This window comes from Equus przewalskii, chromosome 13 (assembly GCF_037783145.1).
Source record: "Equus przewalskii isolate Varuska chromosome 13, EquPr2, whole genome shotgun sequence".
Taxonomy (NCBI): Eukaryota; Metazoa; Chordata; class Mammalia; order Perissodactyla; family Equidae; genus Equus; species Equus przewalskii.
In genome coordinates, this window is record NC_091843.1 from 18368970 (window position 1) to 18396587 (window position 27618).

At 39.5% G+C, this 27618-nt stretch overlaps 2 protein-coding genes across 9 annotated transcripts; one reads left to right on the forward strand and one right to left on the reverse strand.

The window, feature by feature from the left end:
• Nucleotides 1-820: 820 nt before the first annotated feature.
• Nucleotides 821-7875, reverse strand: PTTG1 (PTTG1 regulator of sister chromatid separation, securin). 8 transcript variants are annotated; one of them, XM_008523350.2, is made up of 6 exons: nucleotides 7760-7875; nucleotides 7207-7308; nucleotides 6426-6607; nucleotides 5027-5120; nucleotides 1720-1878; nucleotides 821-981 (listed from the first exon to the last, which is right to left on the reverse strand). In XM_008523350.2, exons 2-6 carry the CDS (start codon nucleotides 7295-7297, stop codon nucleotides 902-904), a joined length of 606 nt encoding a protein of 201 aa, XP_008521572.1. In that variant the 5' UTR covers nucleotides 7298-7308; nucleotides 7760-7875; the 3' UTR covers nucleotides 821-901. The 8 variants fall into 8 exon arrangements, with proteins under 8 accessions (XP_008521572.1, XP_008521568.1, XP_008521571.1 ...); XM_008523346.2 differs by having other exon boundaries at nucleotides 6426-6610; XM_008523349.2 differs by having other exon boundaries at nucleotides 7207-7335; nucleotides 7760-7867.
• A 2922-nt stretch (nucleotides 7876-10797) lies between these two features.
• On the forward strand, nucleotides 10798-26729 carry SLU7 (SLU7 homolog, splicing factor). The gene is made up of 16 exons (XM_008523351.2): nucleotides 10798-10970; nucleotides 12932-13117; nucleotides 13750-13903; nucleotides 14254-14334; nucleotides 14621-14785; nucleotides 15678-15746; nucleotides 19369-19416; nucleotides 19627-19758; nucleotides 20029-20126; nucleotides 20296-20363; nucleotides 20498-20637; nucleotides 22225-22386; nucleotides 23709-23813; nucleotides 23971-24042; nucleotides 24157-24276; nucleotides 24936-26729. The coding sequence occupies exons 2-16, from the start codon at nucleotides 12948-12950 to the stop codon at nucleotides 25113-25115; spliced, it is 1764 nt and encodes a 587-aa protein (XP_008521573.2). The 5' UTR covers nucleotides 10798-10970; nucleotides 12932-12947; the 3' UTR covers nucleotides 25116-26729.
• The last annotated feature ends 889 nt before the right edge of the window (nucleotides 26730-27618 follow it).

Genomic DNA, 27618 nt, shown 5'->3' on the forward strand with positions numbered 1-27618 from the left:
AGTGCTGGAAACCAGGGCCTCCTATTGCCTAGAGAAGCTCCAAAACCAAAAATATGTGAAACTCTGGAATTTTAAATGGTGACAACAATGTTTTTTTTTAAAATATCCACTCCCCTCCCCCAAAAAAGAAAATCCACAGCAACCATTTGCAATCTCCGATATTTTGATTCCAATCTCAGATTTGGAATCAAAATACCAGCTTTATCATTTTCTAATTCTTCATGTCTTTGGCCTATTAATGAACTTCCGAACCTCACTGTCCTCATCTGAAAAACAGGGTCATGAACATGAAATGCAATGCTTATCAAACACTTGACGTCCAACACAGGGTGAGCAACGAAACAGAGCTTCTTACAGGTGAAGAGCGGATCTTCCTGTCAGTAAACCAACTGGTGTGATCTTCAAAGAACCTAATCAAAGATCCCAGGGAGGTCGAGTTCTCAGAAGATTTAGAGGCTTCCAAATTCTGATTACTGAACACTGAGCATTCAAGTCATTAGAAACTAAACAGAACCAGCAATAAAGAATGCCTAGCAATAGATACTTAATGAGCTGGAAGTGGCTCCTCCAATTAAGAGATCTAATAACTGGCACTAGTTAATGGCCACAAAAAGGCAATAAAGTACACATTGAGGGGTATATGTTTCAGGGAAAACAGTGGTAGCTTCTAAAGTAAGCTGTTAACAAACAAAAGGGTTTTAAGATAAGTTTTTCAAATCAGACAAACTTCCATTGTCAGATTCTAGACTCTTGTCTGTTAAACACTTCCACTAATTTTCACACTGTTTTAAGCAGATTCCAAAGAATACCAACCACAATATTAAGAGTCTGTTAAACAAAGAATTGCTTTATTAATACAAACTATTCATACATACACACAAACTATAAAGTGCTAAGAAATTTAAATGTTGAAGTCATAGCAAACGGGTGGCAATTCAACATCCAGGGCTGACAGAATGCTTGAGGGAGACTGCAACGGATCTAGAAAACAGGAATTTCTTATTCAATATGTGCAAATCCTTGAGTCACGGTCCATCTCAACAGGCATTAGTTATCACTTTTAATCATAAATTCTTGTTTTTCCCTTTGTCTAATGAATCCCTACCCTGCCCTACCTACACACATACACATACACACACTCTCGCTCACTTGGAGACGTGGCTGTGGTCCCAGAATTAACCTTCATTAATTAGGAAATAAATCTTAGAAGTACCTGAAACTCTACTGTTCTTAGAGACCCAAGTAAGAGCCAACAATGTCACTAATGTAATTTATAAAATAGCATAAGTTATCCCATCAGAATAAATAGAAAACATACTTTTGACCACCAGCAGGAACCAAGTCCTCAAACCTTCTGCAGTAAGAAGGTTTTGTCATGCTGTTATTACACAGCTGTCTTGATCCTATATTAGCTTTGGACATAACTTGGAACTCTCATTCTAAGCAAGTTTATTCTACTTCGATTTATAATCTAAGAAGCTATATGCTAAATTCAATCTTGTTTTGCTGTATCTAAGACTGTCCAGATTCCAGAATGCCCTAATTCTACCCGGGCATTTGGGACTAAAAAGCAGTACCAGTTCTGGAACCTTATCCCTGAATGTGAGGGATAGAAATTACTTGCAGGCTAACCTTCCACACAACTCTGTGCGCAGGCTAAGGAAAGTGTTATGACACAAATTGTTTGCAGCCCTTCGAGAAGGGCACTTGTTCACTTACTGGACTCCCACAGTGGAGAAGGCATCTTCAGAGGGGAAGGGGGGCCCAGGTGTAACAGCTTTTCAAGTTCCCGTTCCTCCTCGAGGATCATGAGAGGCACTCCATTCAAGGGCAGGTGTGCAATCTGGTGCTCTTCAGGCAGGTCGAAACTCTCAAAATCTGTCACCGAGAAAGCATTTTGTCAAGGCAACAGTTTTCAGGGTGGTCAGTGGCCTCTGGAGGTCTGAGACCCTTTCAGTGGGTCCATGAGGTCAAACTATTTTTCATAACATTAATACTCTTTCCCACTGGGTTGATGCAATGATGGTACAAAAGCAATGGTGGATAAAACTGCTGTGTCATAGAACGAATCAAGGCAGTGGTAATAAACTATATTTAGTAGTCACTCTATTCCTGTCATTCGCTTGCAGTAAAAAATGCCAGTTTCACATATCACTTTACCATATGTAGTATTAATTTTATTAGCTCTCAACCTTTGAGAACATGTCTTTTTAGTATTCTGTACGATAAAATGAGAAGTATGCCATAAAGCACATCTGTTGCAAACTGAAATACCACGGTGATCTCAAAGAAAAAGATTTGCACAATGATTTGATTTTCAAGCGAAACTAGAGGCCTTTTTCCTGGAACACCACGTAGTCGAAAGAAGAACGGAAAGACAAACCATGGTTACTCAGACTTGGATATTTGTCACACATTTTCTCAGAGGAATGAAAGAAGTCTATCACTTCAAGGAAAACAGTATTTGTTGCCAATGACAAAATTCACAATTTCAAGGAAAAAAACCAGAGCTTTGGAAAACTTATCTGCAATCATTAGCTTGACAGCTTCCTAATACTTAGACTTTTCTGAAGAGATCAGTGATGTTAATGAACGTGCTTTTGATGTCACATAATGAAACATTTCAACATTTGGATGATCTACATTTCTCAGTGAACCAATACTTCTAAATGACCAATGCGAGATAAATGCAAGGATAAAAGATACATTGGAAGTACAAAATAGACCAATAGATTTTGTCAGAGGATAAAGTGTTCATTGACATGGTTTCAGATTCCAGATTGCAACTATGGGTCGGAAAACATTGTTGAGTTTTAGTGCCGTATCAAAGAAAACTATCCAGACTTATCTGAAAAGACTACTAAAATACTTCTCCCTTTCCTAATCATGTATCTCCACGAGGCCCAATTTTCTTCATACTTCAACCAAAACAGATGCAACAGATTGAATGCAGAATCAGATGAGAATCCAGCTGTCTTAAATTAAGCCAAATTAAGCAAATCTTCAAAAGTATAACACCATGCCAGTCTTCTAAGTTTTGTTTTGGAAAAGTTATTTTATGAAAAAAACAAAAGTTGTTAACATTAACGTAGTAGGTTTATTTTTAACCAATTAATTTTTTTAATTTCTCAATTTTAATTTCTAATACAGGAAATAGAAACAGAACACACAAACAAAGCTTCTTTGGGGTGTTTGCTAATTTTTAAGTGTGAGAAAGTCCTAAAACAAAAAATTTGAGAACCACTCTGTTAGGTAACATTCCTTCTTAAAATCTGAGTGCCTTACTTCTTAGAAATTATTTAAAACTGATTCCTCTTGACAGTAACAGAACTAAGATTCAAATATTGAGTCTTTCCTCTTTTCAAAGAGGTTAAGTGTTTCCTCAAAAGATAAGAACAAAGATGGAGGGAGAACCATCATTTTCTGAAATGTGAAGTTTTCTATAGCCTAAGTACTAAGAATTGTCTGTTGTTTTTCAAGCCTGGTCAAACCCAGAAGTCAGAAAGAAATCGAGTGTTGCGTGACTACTTAGTTTAAAACCACTGAATTGTAAAGGAAACCATAGACAAAGATGCCAGAGGAAAGAAGTCGGCAACATAACAAGGCTAATTTCCTTTATCCACAAAGAGCCCTTAAAAAATAAGTCAATCTGTAAGAAAGTCACATAATCAAAGGCAAACAAAGATACAAACAGGAAGTTAAAGAGAAAGAAAAACTATAGATGGCCAATAATCAAACATGCTCAGCCACAAACATCCCCCAATTTAAGACATGAGAGACCTGCTGCCTTTCTGGTAAAGATTAGAGTTTTGAAACATCTGCAGTTAGAGAACACGGGGAAGGGAGGCATCCTCACCCACTGCAGGTGGGTTCGCTTATTTATGCTTCTGTTTTGGAGGGCAATTTAGCAGTATCTCTTTCCTCAAACACAGCATATTATAGTCCTCTTCCCTGGTCAATATGCATAAACCTACCTCATTTTCCTGAATGTTAATCATTAGAATGGATGCACCATGTTTTATCAAAACTTAATTACACACACTTTGAGACCCAACAATGCTTTTTAAAGTTTACTCTCCAGATATACCCACAAACTCGCGACAATATAATTTCGACGATACTAATGGCAGAATTGTTTGTAATATACAACAGCCAGAAAAAACTTAGATGTACATTAGCAGAATGACTAAATGCTCTTTGGGCCCTCGTGGTCTGCCCCCACCCAGGCACCAGCAACATCCTTCACTTGGCCTTTCAGTCGGTCTCCCAGAACCACTCCAGGCCTTTGTTCTGCCTCAGGATCTTTGCACACACGTAGGTACAATACTTTTGCCTTGCCTCTCCCCTTCACCCAGCTACCTCCTTATATCCTTCAAGACTCAACCTCAGGTCACTTCCTGAGAGAAAGCTTCCCCGCTCTTCCAGGCTGGGTCAGTCCCCTCAGAAGCCCACCCTCTTTCTCTCCTGGCTCACACTCCAGCACAGAGATGATTGGTTCAGTGCTTGACTCTCCCTCCAAATCCTGCACTCCCTCAGGGTAGGGCCTGTCTTCTTAATCATTTCATTCACAGCCTAATAGTGCCTGGCATACAGTAGCCTCTCCTCAAATGTGAGGAAATTAAAGCTTGAGAAGCAGGTTCTATAATACAAAACATTTCAGATCCATGTAGCTGGTTGAAGGAGTTAAAAAAACACATTTTCACTGGCTATGTGGATTTTTCAGGCATTGCTCAACTTGACACAAAGCCCACTGTCTAAAAGGCTTGCCAGGAAGACTGCCCACTTTAGACTTCTTCACTGTTAGTGAGCGCATCTTCTCTGCCCCAGGTGGTTAGCTTCTGAGGACAGAACAATGCTCTCCACATCTTCTGATTTCCCTCCTGACGTAAGGATAATACCTTACAAATCATTCCACCAACAATTAGATTTGTTCAAAGACACCCAGATTCAGACAGTCTCATTATAGTTGGGGTCCTATGTTTGAAACTCAAGGCTAACGCATTTGTGCAACACCACAAGATACTACCTAGAGGATTGAAGGGGAAGAATTTTTCTATTTCTGGATAGGCGTCGTCCGGGGCAGGAACAGAGCTTTTTGCTTTCACAGTCTTGTCAGTCACCTAAAACAAGCCAAGAAAATACCGATTAGTGAGAGTGGAAGCCTTGTCAACTGATTAGTACAAGAGATCATAGAGCTTCCTCAAGACATGCGACTGCTTTGCTACAGTTTGTTTTCAATTTCATGCGGACTTCTAAGAAACCATAATCTTCAGTTGTCATGATTACACGCAAATACAATTCAGCAAGCCATTCTAGTAGCAGGGTTCAAAAGTTAAGTCCGAAATTTAAGTACTGGCACCTGTCAGCATAAACTATCAAGAATGCAGAGTGGAGTTAATTCAGAGCTAATCAACTCACTCACTCAGCCTAACAGAGAAGAATCTGGGCATGAGCACCCAGAATAGTAGCTAGTCCTAGAAGCCATTTTTGGCTTTTGGAAGTGTGATTTATCTTCATTACTTGCTTGGTTAATATTAAAAACAAGTTTGTATTCCTCAAATACATACACATAGTAAGAGGCAGCAAAAAACAGTCAAGGACTTTAGAAGCCCACCAGGGATCACTGCCTCGTCTGGAACTGAGAGGTAGGCAGTCCACGACAGCGGCAGGCCAAAACGAAGCCTGAGTTTTCCGGATTTAACCTTACACATAGAGCAAATCCCTATGGCAGGGTTTCCCACACTTTGGTTCTGTGTCACATTCTCCTTATTTTTGCCATGTCCTTGCAATACCCATATTTAACGTTTCTAAGTCAACTCAGTTTTTTAAAAAGACATCCTTGTCCTAGGCCGTATTACGTGTAAGCCACGGGTTTGATGTAAAGTACTAGTTGTTTTTTCCTAATACACATTAAACCAATTATTCAAATAAAGTGTTACTCTCTATGCTGAAGTCACCTTTCACAGCAAAGTCCTCTTGGTCTGGGACGCACTGACCTACAACTCATGCACACACACACAAATGCCAACATTTTAGCAAATTATCACCCAACGAGCTGGTGCTGGCTCTGGGACGTGGGGAGGAGGATGGTAGCACCTGAGCTATTACATTAGGAACGCGACCACTTACAACGTAAGCACCCTTGCTCGCACTACTTCATGTATCTGTAAGTAGACACTACCAACCAATCTGCTTCAAGATACTAGCTAAGGGCAGGTGAGGCAACAATATTCACCAGCTGCTTCTGCGACTTCTAATTTTGAGGTACAGAGGAAGTCCACAAAGAGAGTCTGACTTTCATCTGCTATCTATGTTTGCCTCTGTTTCCTTTTGCTCACAGGAAAGCAAGCCAGGTAGGACGCCAATAGTCATTTTATGAGTCAAAAGTGAAGTGTTTAAATAGTGTCTTTATAGCCAACACTCACCTTTTTGCCAGAGAAGCTTGTCTGTTTCTGTTTGAGGGGTCCATTAGTCTTTACTGACTTTTCTGTAGCTCTGTTGACAGTCCCCAAAGCCTTTCTGGCAGCTTTAGGTAAGGCTGGGGGAACATCAAACGTTTTCCCAACACGTGGTGTTGAAACTTGAGATCTCCCATCCAAGGCTTTGACTGCTGAAGGAAAAGTCTTACCATAAGATTATGTAGGCAGTAGACACCTGTGCACCTTGAAGGCTGACTGTGTATATAAACTTGGCCTAATTCTCATCCCTAAACACAACCTTTTTTTTTTTTTTCCCTGAGGAAGAGTTGCCCTGAGCTAACATCTGTTGCCAATCTTCCTCTCTTTTTTGTTTGGCTTGAGGAAGATTAGCCCTGAGCTAACATCTGTGCCAATCCTCTATTTTTGATGTGGGTCCCCATCACAGCATGGCTGACCAGTTGTATAGGTCTGCATACAGGATCTGAACCCGCTGCAGAGCGCATCGCACTTAATCACCAGGCCACGGGGCCGGCCCCCTCAACTCCCATTTTTGACAGTGGCATGGCCATGATATGCCTAATAGTACTTCAGTTTATGACCCTCTTAAATAATCTCATTAAGGCATTGAACCTGAAAAAGGGACCCATAACAAGCACGTTACAATAACAGTATTCCGTAACCCGATTCCATTTGCCAACAAAGGACACCAAATGCCTCCCCCAGCTCCAGGCCACATTCACAGTTGCTTCACAATACCTGTGTATCTGACTGCAGCCTGTATACTTACAAGGCCCAGACCCCAGCTTCATCCCGTCCTTAGGAGCCACACGGGTGCCTGGTTCTCCATTTTCCTTATCAACAAAGATCAGAGTAGCCATTCTGGATTAAACTAGGGATGTGAAGTACATATTAGACCCTGAGGGGTTAGGGAAGACGACAGAAGTTAAGGTGTAGCTCAGAACAAACTTTCTATCCTGGGCACGTCCACGCAAAAACAAGAATTAAGAAGGAGAAGCCGGATCTTGAGCCAACAAGCACTTAAGCCAGCTCTTAACGCTCGAAACCTGCGTCAGAGGCTCTAAGCCCCTGAAGAGTTGGCGGTTTGGGGCTGGCATAGGCCCTGGTACTCATCAAAACCGAACCGCCCCGGGTGGCGGACGCAGTCCGGGGCCATAGACAACCCGGGGTAGCCCTAGCCTCCAGCCCCCAGGCCCCAACACCCCGGCTCCCGGTTCCCAGTTCCCGGCCCCCGGCCCCCGGCCCCCAGCCCCGGTCCGGTCCGTCTCCTTCCTCGCCAGACCCCGCTGGCCCAACCACTAGCAACCTTTCCATTCACCCACGTTGGGATCAACAGCCAAAACCACCCAAGACTCGGTCTCCAGCGGTCGCACCAGAATCTGCGTTTAAACCACAACTCACGCCCCTATTGGTTCATCCGCCCAAGAGGCGGGACCGGGGTGGGGCGGAGGCTCCCAGGAAGAACCAATGGGAGGAACCTAAGCTCTCTGGGCTCCGCCCCCGGAAGCTTTTTCCCGGGAAGTTTTGTAGCTTGTTTCCTGAGAAGAAAAAAAACAAACTTGCTGACACCTTAATCACGGACTTGTAGGTGTTTTTTCAATCTGCTCCCTACATAGATAGAAAGGGAGTGAATATGGTCTCCACTTCCAAGAAATAAATAATTATTATGATTCTTATGATATCAAGATACAGAGTTTTGCGTTCGTTCCTGAAACACATGGGTGACCAAGACGTTCTTAAATGAAAAGCTTGCGAGGTTCAAAAAAGTCAGTGCAAGGTGGCGACAGAACTATTTTCCTAAGGTCTTCAACTAATGAACCATCCGTCCAGAGAATAAATAGACCGGATCAAGTCAAATAAAAAGAAGGAACAGCACTGGAGGAAAGGCATTGTAGTCACTGGAAAACTGAGTCATAACTGAGGAAAAATGGGTACATAATAGTTGTATCTCAATTAGAGACATGAAAGAATACATATATAGTCAGGTGGGGAAGACAACCCACATTAGGTCTAAGGAACACTAGTAGCAGAGCAGAATTAAGAAGAAATGTAGGTACAGATAGATCAAACAGCAATGTGGGAGTCATTCTGTTATGCTTGTGATTAAGAATGTACTGATTATTCCCTAATTGCAGGACTATCTATCCTCAACATTTCAGGCTAGGATGCTGTCTCTTCTGTAGCATCAGGAATCTGACTTAGGAACAAAATGATGATCCTACAAAACACATAATTCAGGCTTCCTTTAAAATTCTGTCATTTAATAGGGACTTATTTTAAACTTCTAACATCTCAACAATATATGTAGTCATCAAAACCACCTGGAAGGCCCTGGTGGGGAAAGGCAGATGGATGAACAAGAGAAGATTAAAGCAATAATAAAGATATAGAAAAGGAATTCCAATTTCAAGATATGGAGAGAAACTATGCTTGAAAAGGTTGACGAACTTTTCCTATTTCTACAGTAAATGGAAATATATTGAACAAATGCAAGATAAAGGAATAAATTCAAAAGACCAAAGCTGACCTGTGTCAGGCAAACCCTACTCCCCATAGGTCACCAGATACATTTAACCTGCAGGTAAGTTGGGAGAGAGGAGTTGACCCTACATTACTCTTTCACAAAAGGTTTAACACTACACCTGGCACAGACATGGTTCTTAATATATGCCAGTTCATTGACCCTTCTTCCCTGGCATTTCAGGATCAAAATTGATTAAATCATTAATTCATTCAACAAATATTTATTGAATGCTGAGTAAATGCTGGATAATGTGTTAGGCATCAAGAAGAAAGATCCTAACTCAAGAAGGTGAAGAAAAGCAGGAGTACAGAAAATCATGCGTGCCTTTATTGCCCCTTCCTTGTCCTTTTTCTTTTACTCCCAACCCTCCCTTTAATTTCCCCCGTATCTCCTTCTATATGTCTCAGCTCCATATTACATTATCAGCACACAAATGTTCACTTTGAAACCAAATTTGTACAACATCTACAGCTTCCAAGTGGGGATTCTCTATCTCCTAAGGTCTTTGGGTGCAGGGTTTATATCTCCCTAGGGTAAGTCCTCCCCTTATGACAGAAAGTGTCGTGTCTCTCTAGGTCATGCAGTAACTGTAAAATGCCATAACCACCCCCTCTTTGAGTGACCACTGTTTTCTTACTAACGATGCCCCAGACCCACTTTGTTATTCCAAACCATTACTAGGGATACCCAGTCGCTAAACCACACTCATCTCCTAATAGCACCCAAATCCTAATCAATCCTAGTTTATCCTAATACCCATTCACAAACAGCAACCCATCCAGAACTGATCCCTGCTTCCCTAGACTGTCCTCAGAATCCAAACTTTACAAAAGATTATTCCTGCTTGTCCAGCACATTCTATGCTTCCTGTGGGAGATGTGCTCCCTGGCTTGTGCCTGGTGGTTTTAACTAAATAGGCCTCAACACTTCCAAGCAAATTTCAGGAACTTCTTTAGGGAGATAAAAACAAAGTGTGGGTGCTTCGGGGACTATGCACTTTAAGTCTATTCTCTGACATTTTCTGTTCCTTCATCTATTTCCCTGTAAAATCAAAATTAATATTTACCGTTCTTAAACTCTAGGCACTGCAAATTCTTAATAAGAAAAAAAATAGATTATATGATGATGGGCTCTCTTATTGAGGCAAAGATGTTAGATATTTTCACTCTTACATGTCATTTTGAAAAATAAGAAAAACATGACCAGAACAGATAGGGAAAAAAAATCGGAGTAAAGTCTACTAGGAAAATTACTGCTTACTTTTCAGTACTTTATTTCATACATATACTTTAAAAGGAGGGTTGGGATGTCATGGATAGTATTGTTTTCCCAAAAGGGAAACCGTTTTATAGTATTTTTTTTCTAATGATAAAGTATAAGATCAGTTCAAAGCCAGGTGTCACAATTACCAAATAGTGCCTTGTGTTCTCACAGCGCTGGTATTCCTTTCAGAGCGACTCTCTACAACTGTAAATCACCTCAATAACTATTTTAGTGTCTTTCTCACTCTGTATGATATAAATACAAGGAGAGAAAGACGCTTTGTGTTCACTAGGTCCCCAGCATGTTACACAGTACCTGGCTACTAACTAATACTAATTTTAACTGTTTGGGGTTTTTTTTACTTAATGCCTAACGCGCTTCCCCATTCATTTCATAGTGCTAAGTGAGGCGTAAGCTGTCGTCCGTTGTCGGTGATCATTTTTTTTTTCCATCATAAGAGTCTGCGATTCTAAAAGAAACAGCTGCACATACAGGGAGTGGAAAAGAAGCTGCTCAACCTTAGCTCCGCCTATTGACCCGAGGTAGAGAAATAGGTATAGCTCGAGATCTCGCGAGATCAACGTCTCCTGGGAGCTGCGACGCCAGGGGTTATTAATGCGCATGTGTCGATCGTTCTGAAGATACCGCGGTGGCTGCCGGGAGGAGGTGGAAAGCCAGGAAGTAAACATTGACCCATCGCTTTGGTTTCTGTGCGGTGGTTTTGGGGTCGGCTGCGGCGGGACTGGGTAAGGAACTACTGTGAGGACTTAGGGGTGGAGAAGCAGGTGAAGCTGAGGAACCCCGGAAAATAGATCAAAGTCCCCTAGTTCTTAGATGTCTCCTGACGGGGAACGCCAGGTTGAGGAGGGAACGGGGAGCAGGGACCGGCAAAGAAGCCGCAGTACTAGGCCTTAGACGCGGTATTCGTGCCCGGCCAGACCAGGACTGTGTCTCAGTGGTTTTTAGAGTAAGAATTATAAAAGGCGATTGAAGCTGCACTGCCCAGTATGATAGCTGTTAGCTGCTTGTGGCTTTTAAGCACTTGAAATGTGGCTAGTCTGAATAAGTGTAAAATCCATATCAGATTTTAGAGACTTACTTTGTTTTTTTAATATTGAAATGATATGTTGGATATATTGGGTTAAATAAAATATTGCAAAAGTAATTTTACCTGTTTGTTTTTAGTTTCTTAATATGGCTACTGAAATATTTTAAATGATGTATAGGGCTGGCATTATATTTCCGTTGGACAGCCCTGCGTGGGAGGGTTTTAAGCTTGTGGGACATGCTATAATTGTGTTTAAAATTTGTGCTTTGAAGAAATAACACTGCAGTGTGGAGAATTGATTGGAGGGACTTGGAGGAGACTAGTAGGAAAAGTAATAACACGAAGGTGGTAGCATTGAGAATTGAGAGAAATAGGTGAATTTGAATGATATTCAAAAAATGAAAATAATGATGAAATAGGTATGAGGACTAGCTGGAACACTTACGTAAAGCGATGGATGGTGGTGTCTTTCGTTAAGAGAGGAAACAGTGGAAGGAAACTAGATTTCGTGGAGAAGATCATGAATTTGAACTAAGATTTGTTGAGGAGCAGGCCCCATGGTGTAGTGGTTATGTTCAGGGAGCTTGGTTTCAGCAGCCCGGGGTCAAGGGTTCCGATCCTGGGCACTGACCTACACCACTGCAGCGACCCACATGCAAAGTAGAGGAAGATTGCCACAGATGATAGCTCAGGGCTAATCTTCTTCAAGCAAAAAAAAAGGAGGAAGATTGGCAAGAGAGGTTAGCAGGTTAGCTCAGAGTGAATCTTCCTCAGCCAAAAAAAAAAGATTTGTTGAGTTTAGGTGTCTCTGAGACCTGTATGTGGAGATGCTCTGAAGTAAGCAATTGGACTTATGTATCTGCAGTTCAGATAAAAGGTCTGGAGTAGAGAAATAAATTGGAGAGCCAACAGTGGTATACTGTGGCTATTGAAGCCTTGGAAATAGATGAGCTTGTCCACAGGTGGAGTTCAGAGTGATGAAAGAGACTCTAGGATGGAGCCTTGTGGAATCCAAAATTAAATAACTGGGCAGAAATGGATGAACCTTCAGAGCAGACAGGAGGAGTAGCAAGAGGGATACAAGAAAAACCAGGAGAGTATAGTGTCACACAAGCCAAGGGATAAGAATATATCAAAAAGAGAGGGAACGGAACTGAAAAATGTCCAATGGATTTAGCACATTGATCATTGATATCTTGGTGGTGACTCTTTGGAGTAGCGGGGTGGAAGCTAAATTAGAGTGATCGAGGAAGGAAGGAGATGCGGAAATAGTGACAATGAATATAGATAACTCATTCAGTCTTTAAGAGGACCAGAGATAGGACCCTGTTTACTCATTAAGGGTTATTGTGGTAAAAAAGTTTGAGACACCTACCTAGAAAGAGAGGAATTCAGGAATATATCTGAGAGAAAGAGTCTTACAAAATTTTCAATACCTGTTTGTGTGTGTCTTTCTCCATTTGTAGGTGAGAGTTGAGGGAGAAACTGCAATAGGAGGGGAAAGACACCATTCCCTTACAGACACTATGAAAGACTAAGAACATATGACACATTGTGTATAACCCACAGTATGTGTTATTAGGATGTACTTTTGATAGTTTCACTGATGAACTCATGAAGGCCTAGTTTATACTAATGTGTGTTTCTTCCTTTTCATAGAGGAGGGCAATTAACCATGTCAGCTGCAGCTGTGGATGCAGTTAATGCTGCCTCCCTGTCGGGGTCCAAAGAAATGAGTTTGGAGGAACCAAAGAAGATGACCAGAGAGGACTGGAGAAAGAAGAAGGAACTAGAAGAACAGAGAAAACTGGGTAATGCTCCTGCAGAAGTTGACGAAGAAGGGAAGTAAGTACTGTATTTGCATGATCTGTTCATTCAAAATTCAAATTCATGTCTACTTAGTTTATCAATTTCTCATCCTTTGCTTTGACAGGAAGCCATCTTTACCATTTACATCATCTTTTTGTTATTATTTATTTTATCAAACTCCTATGTGTAAGGTTTAGTAATCAAATAATATTGGAGGGCCTGTGATGCATAGCTATAGTCCCTTTCAGCCCTTCCCACTCCCTGTTCCACGCTACAAAAGTGACTGCTTTCAAATCTTTCTATTTTGAGATTTTCTGGTTGATACCTCCACATCTCTAAATAATGTATCTTCACCATTATACAACTCTACACATTATTAGTTAACTTCTTGTTCTGATACAAGATTTATCTCATTAACATACATCCCAATCTTCCTTCGTCTCTCCTTCCCCTTCAGTTATGGCATTATTCTTAGTTTCTGTGTTGGAAATTTTTTCACTCTAAGATAAATTACTTTATTTTTACTTATTTTTCATTATAGGAACATTGAGCATATTCTCTCTCCCCCCTCCCATTGCAATAACGATTTTTAGATTCTGGATAGGCTGCCTTTGTAATACCAATTATTTTCTAACTTTATTTTTTTTAATTTTTTAATTTTATTACAGAGACATCAACCCTCATATTCCTCAGTATATTTCTTCCGTGCCATGGTATATTGATCCATCAAAAAGACCTACTTTAAAGCATCAGAGACCACAACCAGAGAAACAGAAGCAGTACAGCTCCTCTGGAGAATGGTACAAGAGGGGTGTAAAAGAGGTATGTAGGCAGCCAGTGTATATCCATGTAGAAATGGAGATTTTATTTTAAGAACTTAATATAAGAACCTTTAATGCAGTACTATATAAAGTAGAAACAGATTATGTAACCTTTTGTCTGGTATTAAAATTCACAATATGTATTACTTTAGCTTCTGTATTTTCCCTTTTAAATTTTATATTGCTGAAGTCCTTAAACTTTCTCATTTATAACAACGTGAAGACTAGCTTATTTTCCTCTTAACAAATAAATCATTTCACTAGACAATATAGTAAAGAGAGCCAAAGTTATTTCTAACTTATGCAGATAAATGGAACACTTTCTTTGTTTTTCATTATATCCATTTGTAGAATTCCATAACAACTAAGTACCGCAAAGGAGCATGTGAAAATTGTGGCGCCATGACACACAAAAAGAAAGACTGCTTTGAGGTAAGTTCACCTTTGAGAAGTTTGGAAACTTGTCAGAGTCTTTCTTTATTCTTTGTCAGAGAGCTTAATTCTGTTTTTCTAAAATTACTGTTTTTAGGTACAAGTTAAATAAAAATTGAGTGAAAATGTTTAGCACCATCAAAATTTTCTGCTGGAAGCCTAACTGATAATCGAATAGACCGTAAAGTCCCATGGTGTGTTCACACCCACTCTGTAAAGATTATACAAAATTTTCCTCTGGGCTACAGATACTTAGGAAAAGATTTAATCTTATTCTGTTTTCCAGAGACCCAGGCGAGTTGGAGCAAAATTTACAGGTACTAATATAGCTCCAGATGAACATGTCCAGCCTCAGCTGATGTTTGACTATGATGGGAAGAGGGATCGGTGGAATGGCTACAATCCGGAAGAACACATGAAAATTGTAGAGGAATATGCCAAAGTTGATCTGGTGAGCAAAATTTCCTGCTTTCCTACTATCCTTAAAGAAGGTACATTTTGCTGTAGCTCTGATTTAGCAGCTCTATTTTTTGTGTCTTCGAGCAGTATAAAAATGGTGACATTTTTATTATAGTAATAATACTAAGCCTAATTGAATGGTGAAAATAAACAGTGTGCTAGCCCTATTTGGCAGCAATTTCTTTTTATTTGATTCTTGTATTGTCCTTTACTCCCTGACTTAGGTTGCAAAAAATCCTGGAAGCATGAGAACAGATTAGTATTCAAATCTTTTGGCTTTTTGAGGTTATCAACTCTTGGCCCTCAGACTGTGGCTTACCCATGGGCCTGTTTTACAGTTGTCACGTGGCATTTGAGGGTGGTGGAAGAGGAATAGGGTAACCCATTGAGAAAATTGAGTTGTTTAGTTCAACCTCAGATTTTTCTTTTATGATTTCACCTACTCACACCTATTCCTTAAAAACCATAGTCACACTGCCATTTTATTTTTTAAGTAGAGTTAACATTTAAAAATCATGGGATTTCACATAAACATCTGAATTTCATCTTTCTTGAACAATGAAATATATGGTAATCATAGGCCTGCCTGGCAAGAGTCAGTCATCTGGAGTCAGGAGGCAACTGCCCCATTTAGACAAGGCTTGCTCTCTGCAGTTTACGGCTGGTGCTGGCTAGCTCAGCTCACGTTAATGCCTGGTTCATACAGGGCTTTGCAACTCCTCTTCTTTGGAGAGCTATGGGTCTAGAGCTACAAGACATCTCAAAGACGTAATCTTGTCCAGTGACCTTTTCTGAAAATAATAAACTTATTTATTTTAAATATATAAGATTAAACGTTCATTTGAATGTTGTAAGTAAATTTCAAACGTTTCCTTTTTTCTTAGGCAAAACGAACACTGAAAGCCCAGAAACTCCAAGAAGAGTTGGCGTCAGGAAAATTAGTGGAACAGGCTGTAAGTAATAAAAATGTTCAGTAAAAAAACTTCAGGGGCTGGCCCCATGGCTGAATGGTTAAAGTTCACGTGCTCCGCTTTGGCGGCCCCGGTTTACAGGTTCAGATCCTGGGCACAGACCTACTCCACTCATCAGGCTGTGCTGTAGATGCATCCTATATACAAAATAGAGGAAGATTGGCACAGACGTTAGATCAGGGCCAATCTTCCGCAAGTGAAAAAGAGGAAGATTGGCAATGGATGTTAGCTCAGGGTGAATCTTCCTCAGCAAAAAAAATAAATAAAATAAAATTCAAACTTTTAGTAAACAAAAAATGAAGATTGAAACAAGAATATGTTTTATATGTCTCAAGTTAGAAAAGATTTGAAGGAGAGAGAGGTACTATTGAAGGGAAAGTAAAACTGACACTTTTATACAGTTCATGGGAATATAAATTGATGCAATTATTTTAGAAAGAATACTGCCATATGCCTTTCCTGGAATTAGTAGATCCATCCATCCTAAAGTATTTTCTGGTATTCATAAAAAGCATTATGCACAAAGATACTCATTGCAGCACTTTTTATGACAGCAAGAAATTGAAATAGCCTAGTAAGGAATTGGTGGAGTAAGCTATTCTGCATCTCATGACACTATGTTGCATAGCTTTTAAAATGAATTTTATCAAGATTTAGTAACAACTCTGGAAAATACTTATATTTTAATGACACATGAGAAAATATTATTATATTACCACATAGGAAAAAAGACCAGAGCACCAGTTCTTACTTAATGTAGAATTAGTGAATTTTTCTTTTTTTCTTTTTTTAGTATTTCCCACATTTTCTATAATGAACATGTAATAATTTTATAGCTGGGTAAAAAAATTTTCCTACTAAAAAAAAAATGATATATTGCAGCCAGGTATTTTTTTTCCTTTTTTAAATCATGTCAACTTAATAGTTAAAGTATATTATGCTTATTAGAGTTCTGAAAGTTTTCTTTTTAACAAATTCATGCCGTGACCAAATAATAAATTAAACATTTGGAGTTTTTGAGTTTAAATTCCTAAAAGAGTCTCAGCAAATATAATTACAAGCAAACAGAACGAAGTCAACACCAAGTAAGCTGTCACTGAGGCCACCTGTCAGGTGGATTCACAGCACAAGTTGACAGACAGGTTAAAATCCAGCTCTGCCCCTGGCCAGCTAGGTGGGCCTAGAAAAGTTAATTTGCCTCTCTGAGCCTCATTTTATCGTCTCTAAAGTAGAGATAACACCACCAACCCCCGAGGAGGCTTAGCATACATATCACATCATAAACACTTGGTAATTGGTAACTACTCTTGATTGTTGTCAATTATTACCAACTCTGGAAAAAGGAAGAGGGCCTGTTTCTCTTGTTCTAACCTATTCTCTATTGTTTGTTGTAAGCATAGTATAATTTATTTCCCCAGGTAACACACTTAAATATATGGAGGGGACTGATGAATTTTGCCCACTTGGATATTAAAATTAACTACATATAGTAGAGCAGTCTCTGCTATGGAGATTTAATTGTCTATGTAAATGTCCTCTGTTGAACTGGCAACTTGTGGGACCTCTAAAAAAATTGTTTTTTAAAAAAAAGTGTCTGATTTGGAAGTAACACAGCAAAAAATTTAGAAAATTACAGAGAAGAAAAATATCCCGTGTTCACTGTTAACTTTTTTTTTTTAAAGATTGGCACCTGAGCTAACAACTGTTGCCAATCTTTTTTTTTCCCTTCCTCTTCTTCTTCTTCTCCCCAAAGCCCCCGAGTACATAGTTGTATATTCTAGTTGTGAGTGCCTCTGGCTGTGTTATGTGGGTTGCCGCCTCAGCATGGCCTGATGAGCGGTACCGTGTTTGTACCCGGGATCCAAACTGGCGAAACCCTGGGCTGCTGAAGCAGAGGGCGCAAACTTAACCAGTTGGCCACGGGGCCGGCCCCCTTACTGTTAACATTTTGAAGTAGGCCGTTCTAGGTCCCACTCCACCCCTCCACACATATCTATATATGTGCGTGATTATAATACAACATGTTTTTTAAATAGATTCATCTTTACATACTCATTTATCACCTACTCTTTCCATGAAAAAATATATAGTGCGATAGGACTTGTTCTCTGTGTCATTAAATGTACACCATAGCATCATTTATTTTTATATAAATTCACATGGTTCAAAAATCAAAACACTTTAAGAAGATATGCAGGGGGCCGGCTCTGTGACCGAGTGGTTAAGTTCACGCGCTCTGCTGCGGCGGCGCAGGGTTCGGATCCTGGGTGCGGACATGGCACTGCTCATCAGGCCACGTTGAGGCAGCGTCCCACATCCCACAGCTAGAAGGACCTGCAACTAGGATATACAACTGTGTACAGGGGGAGTTTGGGGAAATAAAGCAGGAAAAAAAAAAGGATTGGCAACAGTTGTTAGCCCAGGTGCCAATCCTTAAGAAAAAAAAAAAAGAAGATATGCAGTGAAGTCTCCCACCCCTGCTTCCATCCACCATATTGCTAAACCTCACCTCCCTCATAACCTTTTTCACTTTTCTTGTGGATCCTTCCAGAGGTGTATATCCTTCCAGAGTTTCTTATGTAAAAATAGAAATATATAATCTTATTCCCACCCTTCCCTTTTTTTCCCCCAACAAAAAAAGGGTAGCAAATTATATATTTTTCTGTACCTTGGGTAGAATCAGTTTTAATGGTTGTTCATTGTTCCAATATCGAGTGTAGTAATTTATCTAACCAATAATCTATTGTTAATTTGATTTTTTCCCCAATTTTTTGATACTATACACAACACTATCATGTTCTTGTAAATACATCTTTGTATAATTGACATGTTGTTTCCTTAGGATAAATTCCTAAAAGTATAATTATTGGTGCAGTAAATATGTATATGTGAAATTTTGATGACAGATCACTTAGTTACCATTCAGTAGAGCTATAGATATTTTTTCTTCTCACACACACATTTCCACATCCCCCTACTAATGCTATAAGGTATTCTTTTTAGCCTTTGAAGCCTTTTTAAAGGGACGAGATGAAGTACTGACCACTTTGCTCTAGGCATTTTGTGGAGTTAGAGAGGATCTTGACCAATTGCTAATGAAGAAAGATTCTCTTTGTGACAAGGATTTCAGACTCTCCTTAAATCACAATACCATGTCACCTGAGTGGATTTCTTCATTGCCCAAATTTTACAAAGGCTGTTTTGGCTATAAAAATACTTATTACATGATCTTGGTAACTTTTCTTTTTGGCCTTAATAGGAAACTAATCAAGTTTAGTGAAAATGGTATGTCTAAAAATGAACATGTGAAATGAGTATTTGTTGGGTACATTGGTCAATGTAATCTTCCTGTTACCTTTGTATGATTATAATCCTATATCAATGAAAATTCTCTAGAAATTTTTGGGCTTTGTAGATAGTCTAGTAAAATTACTCACAATGATATCTTGTATTCAGAACTTATATACTTATTATGAGTGAGAAATATGAGAATTTGTTCAATTAGATTTAAATTATATTATCTTAACATGTTTTTAAAGTGCTAAATAGTCAGCTGATTCAGTGGAATAAAATTACAAATTCTTTTTCTTCTTTCATGTTGCAGAATTCTCCAAAACACCAGTGGGGAGAAGAGGAACCAAATTCTCAGACGGTAATAAATATTTGCCCTGTCTGGGCACACATTACGTTTTTCAATTTCTTATAGCTAATGGTAATAATGATATATAATTAATAATAATAATAATAATTTTAAAGAACACAAGTGAATACAGGTTTGGTTAAGCGGAAAAGAAAGGAAAACCAGAACTAGATGCCATTCTTTGTGTCTTACAGTTTTTTCCCCGATCTCTCCTTCTTTCAGGAAAAAGATCATAATAGTGAAGATGAGGACGAAGATAAATATGCAGATGATATTGACATGCCTGGACAGAACTTTGACTCTAAGAGACGAATTACTGTCCGGAATCTCAGGATTCGAGAAGATATTGCAAAAGTAAGCCTTGCCAACTTGACATACATATTCGAAAAATATTTGTCTTCCCAGCCTAAATTTTGTCTACTCGTCTGGTATCTGAGCAGTAAATGGGTAATATAGTCAGTCATTCCAAGATCAAGTGTCATTCTGTCTTTTTCTCTTCATCTCTACCCCAGAAATGCACACACGCATTCAATTGATCATGATCAACTCCTACTACTAGTTTGCTGAAACCATTTTTGACAGAAGTAAACATTAATGCAGTCTTAAAACATTTTTCCCTTCTAGTATTTGCGGAATTTAGATCCAAATTCTGCTTACTATGATCCCAAAACTAGAGCGATGAGAGAGAATCCCTATGCCAATGCAGGAAAGAACCCAGATGAGTAAGTATCAAGTTAAATGTATAGATTTCAAGGTGGGGGAGGGGAGTTTTTAATCATAAAACTGAATCTGAATTAAAATGAGCATCATCCCTGGTTGGGTCAGAAAAGAATTAACTTTCCTTAAAGAAATGAGTCTCTGAAACAATTTTTTTTTAATTTGTATTTACAGAGTGAGCTATGCGGGAGATAACTTTGTTAGATACACAGGCGATACCATTTCAATGGCTCAGACACAGTGTAAGTGTTTGCTATATGTCAAGGTATTTCATATCAGCTCATAAGAAATTTGGGGGCGTTTTTTAAGGGTTGTTTTCAAGAAGCATGCAATCAATGTAGCTGACTACTCATTAAGATGTTTTTAATTACTCTAGTGTTTGCTTGGGAAGCCTATGACAAGGGATCTGAAGTGCATCTGCAAGCCGATCCTACAAAACTTGAGCTGTTGTATAAGTCCTTCAAAGTCAAAAAAGAAGACTTCAAGGAACAGCAGAAAGAAAGCATCCTGGAAAAGGTAATTTTGACCATAATGCTAAAGAAGAACATTCCTTAAAGAGAAATTACCAATGAGTAAGCGTTCAGTTTACATTTGGAATACAATACACAGTCCCTTTTAATCCATCAGGGATCATCGTTTCTTTCCATTGACTTAATCAGCTGGTATTACTGTATTAGTATAGCTGTATAGGTGAGCTTGAGCTGCAAAACAAACTATCTTAGGACCAGCCCCAGTGGCCTAGTGGTTAAGTTCAGCGTGCTCTGCTTTGGTGGCCCAGGTTTGGTTCCTGGGCACAGACCCACACCACTTGTCTGTCACTGGCCATGCTGTGGCCACAGCTCACATGTTAAAAAAAAAGAAGCAGCGTGGCAAGATTGGTAGCAGATGTTAGCTCAGGGTGAATCTTCTTCAGGGGAAAAAAAAAAAACAAAACACTACCTTAAAACTTAGTAGTTTAAAATAAACGTTCTTATTTCTCACCATTTTGTATGTCAGCTGGGTCTCCTGGTCTGAGCCTGCCCATCTAAGGCTGGATGATCTGGGACAGCCTCACTTTGGTATCTGTCAATGAGCAGGCCTCATTTGGAATAGCTCCTCTCTGTCCCTCTGGTCTGCTGGCCCAGCTTCTTTGCATGGCATTCTCAGGATACCAGAGACCAGCAACAAACAGTATGCTCCAGTGCACATGTGCTTAACAGGCCTTTGTTTGCATCATATTTGCCAATTTCCTAGAGGCCACAATGAGTAAGAAGGTCAGGCCAGATTCAAAGGATGGAGAAACAGACTCTACCTCTCTTTTTTTTTTTTGGAGGAGGATTAGCCCTGAGCTAACCTCTGCTGCCAGTCCTCTTTTTGCTGAGGAAGACTGGCCCTGAGCTAACATCCATGCCCATCTTCCTCTACTTTTTGTATGTGGGACACCTACCACAGCATGGCTTGCTAAGCAGTGCTATGTTCGCACCCAGGATCTGAACCCGTGAACCCCGGGATGCCAAAGCAGAATGTGCGAACTTGACCGCTGCGCCACCAGGCCAGCCCCCAGACTCTATCTCTTGAGGGGAAGAGCGGCAAAGTCATGTAGCAAATGGTATACATAGAAGAATATGAGAAACTTATGGCCATTTTGTAATCTATCACATTCAACAGATGAATAGCAACTGACACATCTTTTATTTGCCTATGAAAATTTGATGGCCTTTTTTTCACTTTGTTTTGTATAACAAAGCCCATAAAGAATATTCCTTTATGGGGCCGGCCCCGTGGCCAGGTGGTTAAGTTCACGCACTCCTCTTCAGCGGCCCAGGGTTTTGCCAGTTCAGATCCTGGGCACAGACATGGCACCACTTGTCATGCCATGTTGAGGTGGTGTCCCACGTGCCACAGCTAGAAGGACCCACAACGAAAATATGCAACTATGTACTGGGGGGATTTGGGGAGAAAAAGCAGAAAAAACAAAGATTGGCAACAGTTGTTAGCTCAGGTGCCAATCTTTAAATAAAATATATGTTCCTCTAATCTTTCTGATTGGAAATAAACCCTTTGGTAGAGAGATGAATGCAGATCTTTGTAAAATGTATTTAATCATGTTCAATGTCCTTTTAGTATGGCGGCCAAGAACACCTGGATGCCCCTCCAGCTGAGTTGCTTTTAGCTCAGACCGAAGACTATGTGGAGTACTCAAGACATGGGACAGTCATCAAAGGACAGGAGCGGGCCGTCGCCTGCTCTAAGTATGAGGAGGATGTGAAGATCCACAATCACACGGTATGTGTTGAACCAGAACTGTCTTGTGTCCTTGTTAGCATTTTGCTCTGGATTGTATTTTTCTGTTACAACTTCATTAGCAAATCATTGTTGAGCTTTTTTTGTTTTGTTTTACATTTTAAATTTGTTTTATGAAATTTTTCCAAAAATAGAAAAAATGTGAAAGAGTACTGTTACGTTTGCCCATGTACCTACCACCTAAGTGGGTATTTACATATGGCCATTTATGATCTGTCTACGTATGTGTGTGTGTGTGTGCGCTATGTATATCTTATATTTATAAATTTTTTGACTGAAAAATTTGAAAATTACAGATATCATGACAGTTTACCCATAAACACTGTATCTTGTATTTCCTAAAATTAAGGATGTTCTTCTATGTAACTACATTACCATTAACACACTGTAGAAAATTCATGTTAACTCTGTAATATTGTCTAATCTCTAGTCCTTAATCACATTTTCCAAAAGATACCCAAAAACGCCTTTAAGTGGCTATTTGGTTTTGGGTGTTTTTTGTGAGTCAGAATCCAATCGAAGTTTATTTTGCTTGTTACTGGTTGTTATATCCCTTTTTTCTAGAATGCCTCTCTCCTTTTTCGTGACAGTGACTATTTAACAGATCAGGCCAGTTATCCTGTAAACTATCTCATATTCTGTACTCAGCTGGTTGCTAATGATATCATATAACTTATTCCTTTATCTCCTGTATTTCCTATAACAGGAATTCAGACCTAAAGCCTTGATTAGATATAAGTTAAATGTTTTGACAAGAACACTTCACGGGTGATGCAGTATACTTCATATTGCATCACATCATGAAGTATATAATGTCACTTGCTGTACCCTTGAGGTCCCCAAACTACAGTTGTCTCTTCAAGTCAGGGGTCAAAAACGTAACTAACTGTAGGAGCCAGGCCAGTAATCTATATGAGCGAAGCGAGCCAGGCAAATTGTACAAACTAGAGAACATAAGCCCTGTCTAATGGGGCATCCACTATTCAGTAACAGCCAGTTATTGACAAGTGGGAATGTGGGCCCAGCATTCCCCAGTGCTTCTAAATTTTTCAAGAGAATTCAGATATCCTAAATGTTTTTTATAGGTTTTTGGGAATACAATGTAAGACCGTTGTAACTGTAATACCTGCTCCTCACACTTGAGGGCGGGCCACCCTCTCCCTATTTGCTAGCCCTAGAATCCCCGTAAATTTCCTCCCAAATTACCTTTAAAAGGACTGGATTATTTAATACTCTTATCAACAGTATATGAGAGTCCCTAGTTTCAGGTCCCTTTTTAAGTAACCTCTCTCTCTCTTCTGCAGCATATCTGGGGATCTTACTGGAAAGAAGGCCGATGGGGATACAAATGCTGTCACTCTTTTTTCAAGTATTCCTATTGTACTGGAGAAGCTGGGAAGGAGATTGCTGTACGTAGTTGTCCTCTAGTTCTGACGGGGTAAAATAGCCAAAGCTCTTAAGTCAAAGTCTGGATAAAACTTATCTTCTCGTGTTTCAAATTTTAACGTTTTCTTAGATGATTGGTCTCTATGATACTCAAGTCAAATTACATATATTTCCCCACAGAATTCAGAGGAATGTCTTGTAAATGATATCACTGGAGAAGAATCGGTGAAAAAACCTCAAACCCTCATGGAGGTGAGTCTGTGATGATTTGTCCTGAATTTTTAAGTCCTGGAGGGAGGACTTTAAAACTTGCACCAGCGCTTTGTCTTTGCGTTAATAACGCTGTATTTCAACCCTCCCCGTCAGATGCATCAGGAAAAACTAAAAGAGGAGAAAAAGAAGAAGAAGAAGAAGAAGAAGAAGCAGCATCGAAAGAGCAGTTCAGACAGCGAGGACGAAGAAAAGAAACATGAAAAATTGAAAAAGGTACTTCGTGAGGTCTAAATAAATAGTAAGAGTGGCAACAGGGTTCTTTATTTGTAGGGGCCTGAGGAGATCATCTAGTTCTGTCTCCAGCCCCATTCTAAAAATGAGGAAGCGAGGCCCGAGTCTGGGTGATTTGCTCAGGTCACCTTGCATCAGGTCTGGAATGTGAGTGGAGATTTGATGTGTCTTGGTCTTGCCTGCTTCTTGGATTATTTGTTAACTATCACTAAGGCACAGAAGAAATGTGCTTGTTAAAGCTGTTAGTTTAGAGTTATTGGCTCGTTGCCCAGAAAGAATTGCCTTCTAACTCTATAATTTGTAAGTTTCAGCAAGTCCTTGGGAAATGTCTTGCAGTCTCCACCTGAAGCATCAGTTGCCAGCTTCTGTCAGTAAAATGAACCTCATTCAATTTTTGTTATTAAATAAAATTTCTGTAACATTGAAAATGTCATAGAATTTTGTGCTCTATGAAAATATATGAGCCAAATAGTGATTAGTTGTAGCTTGACAGTAGAAGGACTGACTCCCTGGCTTTTTCAGGGAATCTAGGTTTTTGACATAGCAGTTCATATTCAGTGGGGCTTTCGGTACTCTGCCACTTTTGAACAAAAGAGATCTGATGGAGAGCCATGGTACTCATGTTTTTCCTCTCACTATAGGCACTGAATGCAGAGGAGGCCCGCCTTCTCCATGTCAAGGAGATCATGCAGATTGATGAGAGGAAGCGGCCTTACAATAGCGTATACGAAACTCGGGAACCCACGGAAGAGGAAATGGAGGCCTACAGAATGAAACGTCAGAGGCCCGATGACCCCATGGCCTCTTTCCTTGGACAGTAGTAACTAGTCGTAGATGGTCACCCAAGATAGACACTGCTGATACATTCTTTGAGCTTCTTGCTGATGATTGTAGGTGGAAAACTCTGTGTCTACTCTTCTTGTGCCTGACTTTAATAAAGGTTCCTGAAGTCTCATGGTAAATTCATTCCTTCTCACACAGAAGAAACAAAGAAGAAAAAGAAAGAGGAGATACATTAAAGGCAGAGTAAGATTTTTTTCCAATTTTATATTAGTGATGTGGAAGGAGGCCTTGGCTCTCTACCTATCAAGAATATCTTACGCTCAGGGCCAGCCCCGTGGCCGAGTCGTTAAGTTCGCACGCTCGCTTCGGCAGCCCAGGATTTCATCGGCTCGAATCCTGGGCACGGACATGGTACCACTCATCAGGCCATGCTGAGGTGGCATCCCACGTGCGACAACTGGGAGGACCCACAACTAGAATATACAACTATGTACTGGGGGGCTTTCGGGAGAAAAAGGAAAAAATAAAATCTTTAAAAACAGAAAAAAAGAATATCTTACGCTCTATATTTATTAAGTCTCAAACTTTATTTCTTCAATTTTTATGGTCCTTTAGTGTTAGCACACATCTTGAAGGCAGATTACTTAGTCTTTCTCAAAATCAGGTCTTGGTTTTTTTAAATTACTAGTAACTATAATTGTAGTTATTTGCTAATCATTCATTTTTGCCTTCCAAGGTTTTCCTGGTCTGAAGCTAAAAGTAGTATTCTATCTTGGGCTTTGGGTTACTGAAGGGAAGTCTGCAGGACATGTGAATAACTTTATCCCTGACATCAGTCTGTGTGGTAATAATTCTGTTTTCCACTTGGTTATAAAATTTTGATTTTAAAATATTTCCTTGTACCTTACACCTAAATGTGTTAGCCTTTGAACAGAAAAATAACTTATCCTTCAGTCAGTGTCGACTGATCACTACCTGGTGTTTTACCCTTCAAGACGTGAGTCTTCAGACACAGAAATCCTCCCCTTTATAATAGAGGATATAATTTGTGATACTAGTTTATTGTGATTACTTTGTGTAACAATCATGAATATTACATTTTAAAAGATTGTAGAATATCCGTTGTTCCTAATCTTTATAGCCAGCAGGTGTAACTTTGTAAAATTTGCAAAAAGCAAAACCTCTTGTTGAAGCTTTCTTCAAAGAATTAAAAGGATAGCTTATAGGGATATTAGTAACTGAGATTGCCATGATCCTCTTCTACGAACATTGTGAAGGTAATACTGACAGTGAGAGTGGGATCAGTAATAGCCTGTACATTGTACGTGGACTTTTAACAACTCGCTGGGTTTTCTAAGCTACCAAAACCTCCCAGGACATTGCATTGTTAGCATCTCAGAAATAGTGCTGATGGGAGAGTAACTTCATCAAATTGTCAAGTACTATGGATATATGTGGTATCTAGATTCAGACTAGTATGAAATTAATACAGCAATGCAAATAGGTCTAATTCTTACCTACTTTAAGAATGTCAAAAATTTGTTTTCATATTCCTACCTTAACATAGGATGGTTCAACAGAAAGTCTGACATTGGTATCTATTTTGTATTTTATTTATCTTTTGTTAATAAAGATATATAATTGAGAATTGACTGTGAGTAGTCTGTAGCATTATTTCAAATTTTGGCAGAAAAGTGGTTTATAGGACTGACAGAGAGCCTGGGTTAGCTTCTGTGAGTTTGATTTAGAAAATTTCAGGATTCTTTAACTCAAAAAACATGTCACCTAACCTTTTTGGGTTCTGTTCTCTGTGAAACCTAATTCACTCTGATTTTAAGTAGAATTCTATAATATCTGAAATCTTATTTGTTTCACTTTGGAAAAAAGGTATCTGGAACATTACTCAAGATACGAGCTTTGATTTTACTGTCTCAATAATAGCTGCCTTTCGAGTGCTGGAACTGTGTGCTGTAGTTTTCGTATGTTACCTCCTCAGAACAATTTCGTGGGGTGAGTAATGGATGATATCCCTATTTTACAGTAAGCACACGGGCTTAAAGAGTCCAGGTAACTTGCTCATGCCCTAACAGTTCAAAGTACTGGGGCCTGGACATAAAGCCAAGTATCTCTGCCTCTAAAGCCTACTGCTTTCTCTGGTATTTAAGGCCCAGGTTTGTGGACCAGGAAGGCTGGTCCTTTGCAGTTTCTTCCATTCACAGAAACCTTAAGCAGGCTCTCAGTCTTTATCACATTCACTCTAAACACCTGAAAATGATGCATCTGACCCACGTTCTTTGATGCTTCCCCCTCCCCTAACCTTGTGGGATGCTTCTCACAAGATTGATTATTCAAAAATGAATAAAATACCATTTCATTAAGTTTATAATGTAGGAGAGGAAGACAATTCCTCTACCCACTCTGGGTCCTTCTGGCTGGTCTGCAAATTAAATTGATATGAGACAGAATAACAGGAGAAAATCAAACAAAGCTTTATAACATGTATACATGGGAGAAACCCAGGAAAACAGCAACTTGCCAAAA

Excerpts from the sequence above, each read along its gene's own strand:
- PTTG1 (XM_008523346.2), bottom strand. The coding sequence starts at position 7,297 with ATGGCTACTCTGATCTTTGTTGATAAGGAAAATGGAGAACCAGGCACC. Across the intron at positions 5,121-6,425 it reads CAAGCTTCTCTGGCAAAAAG|GTGACTGACAAGACTGTGAA; the intron begins GTGAGTGTTGGC and ends GGCTTGTTTTAG. Across the intron at positions 1,879-5,026 it reads CTTCCCCTTCAATCCTCTAG|ATTTTGAGAGTTTCGACCTG; the intron begins GTAGTATCTTGT and ends TCTCGGTGACAG.
- SLU7 (XM_008523351.2), top strand. The coding sequence starts at position 12,948 with ATGTCAGCTGCAGCTGTGGATGCAGTTAATGCTGCCTCCCTGTCGGGG. Across the intron at positions 20,127-20,295 it reads GCAGGAAAGAACCCAGATGA|AGTGAGCTATGCGGGAGATA; the intron begins GTAAGTATCAAG and ends TTGTATTTACAG. Across the intron at positions 20,364-20,497 it reads TTCAATGGCTCAGACACAGT|TGTTTGCTTGGGAAGCCTAT; the intron begins GTAAGTGTTTGC and ends TAATTACTCTAG.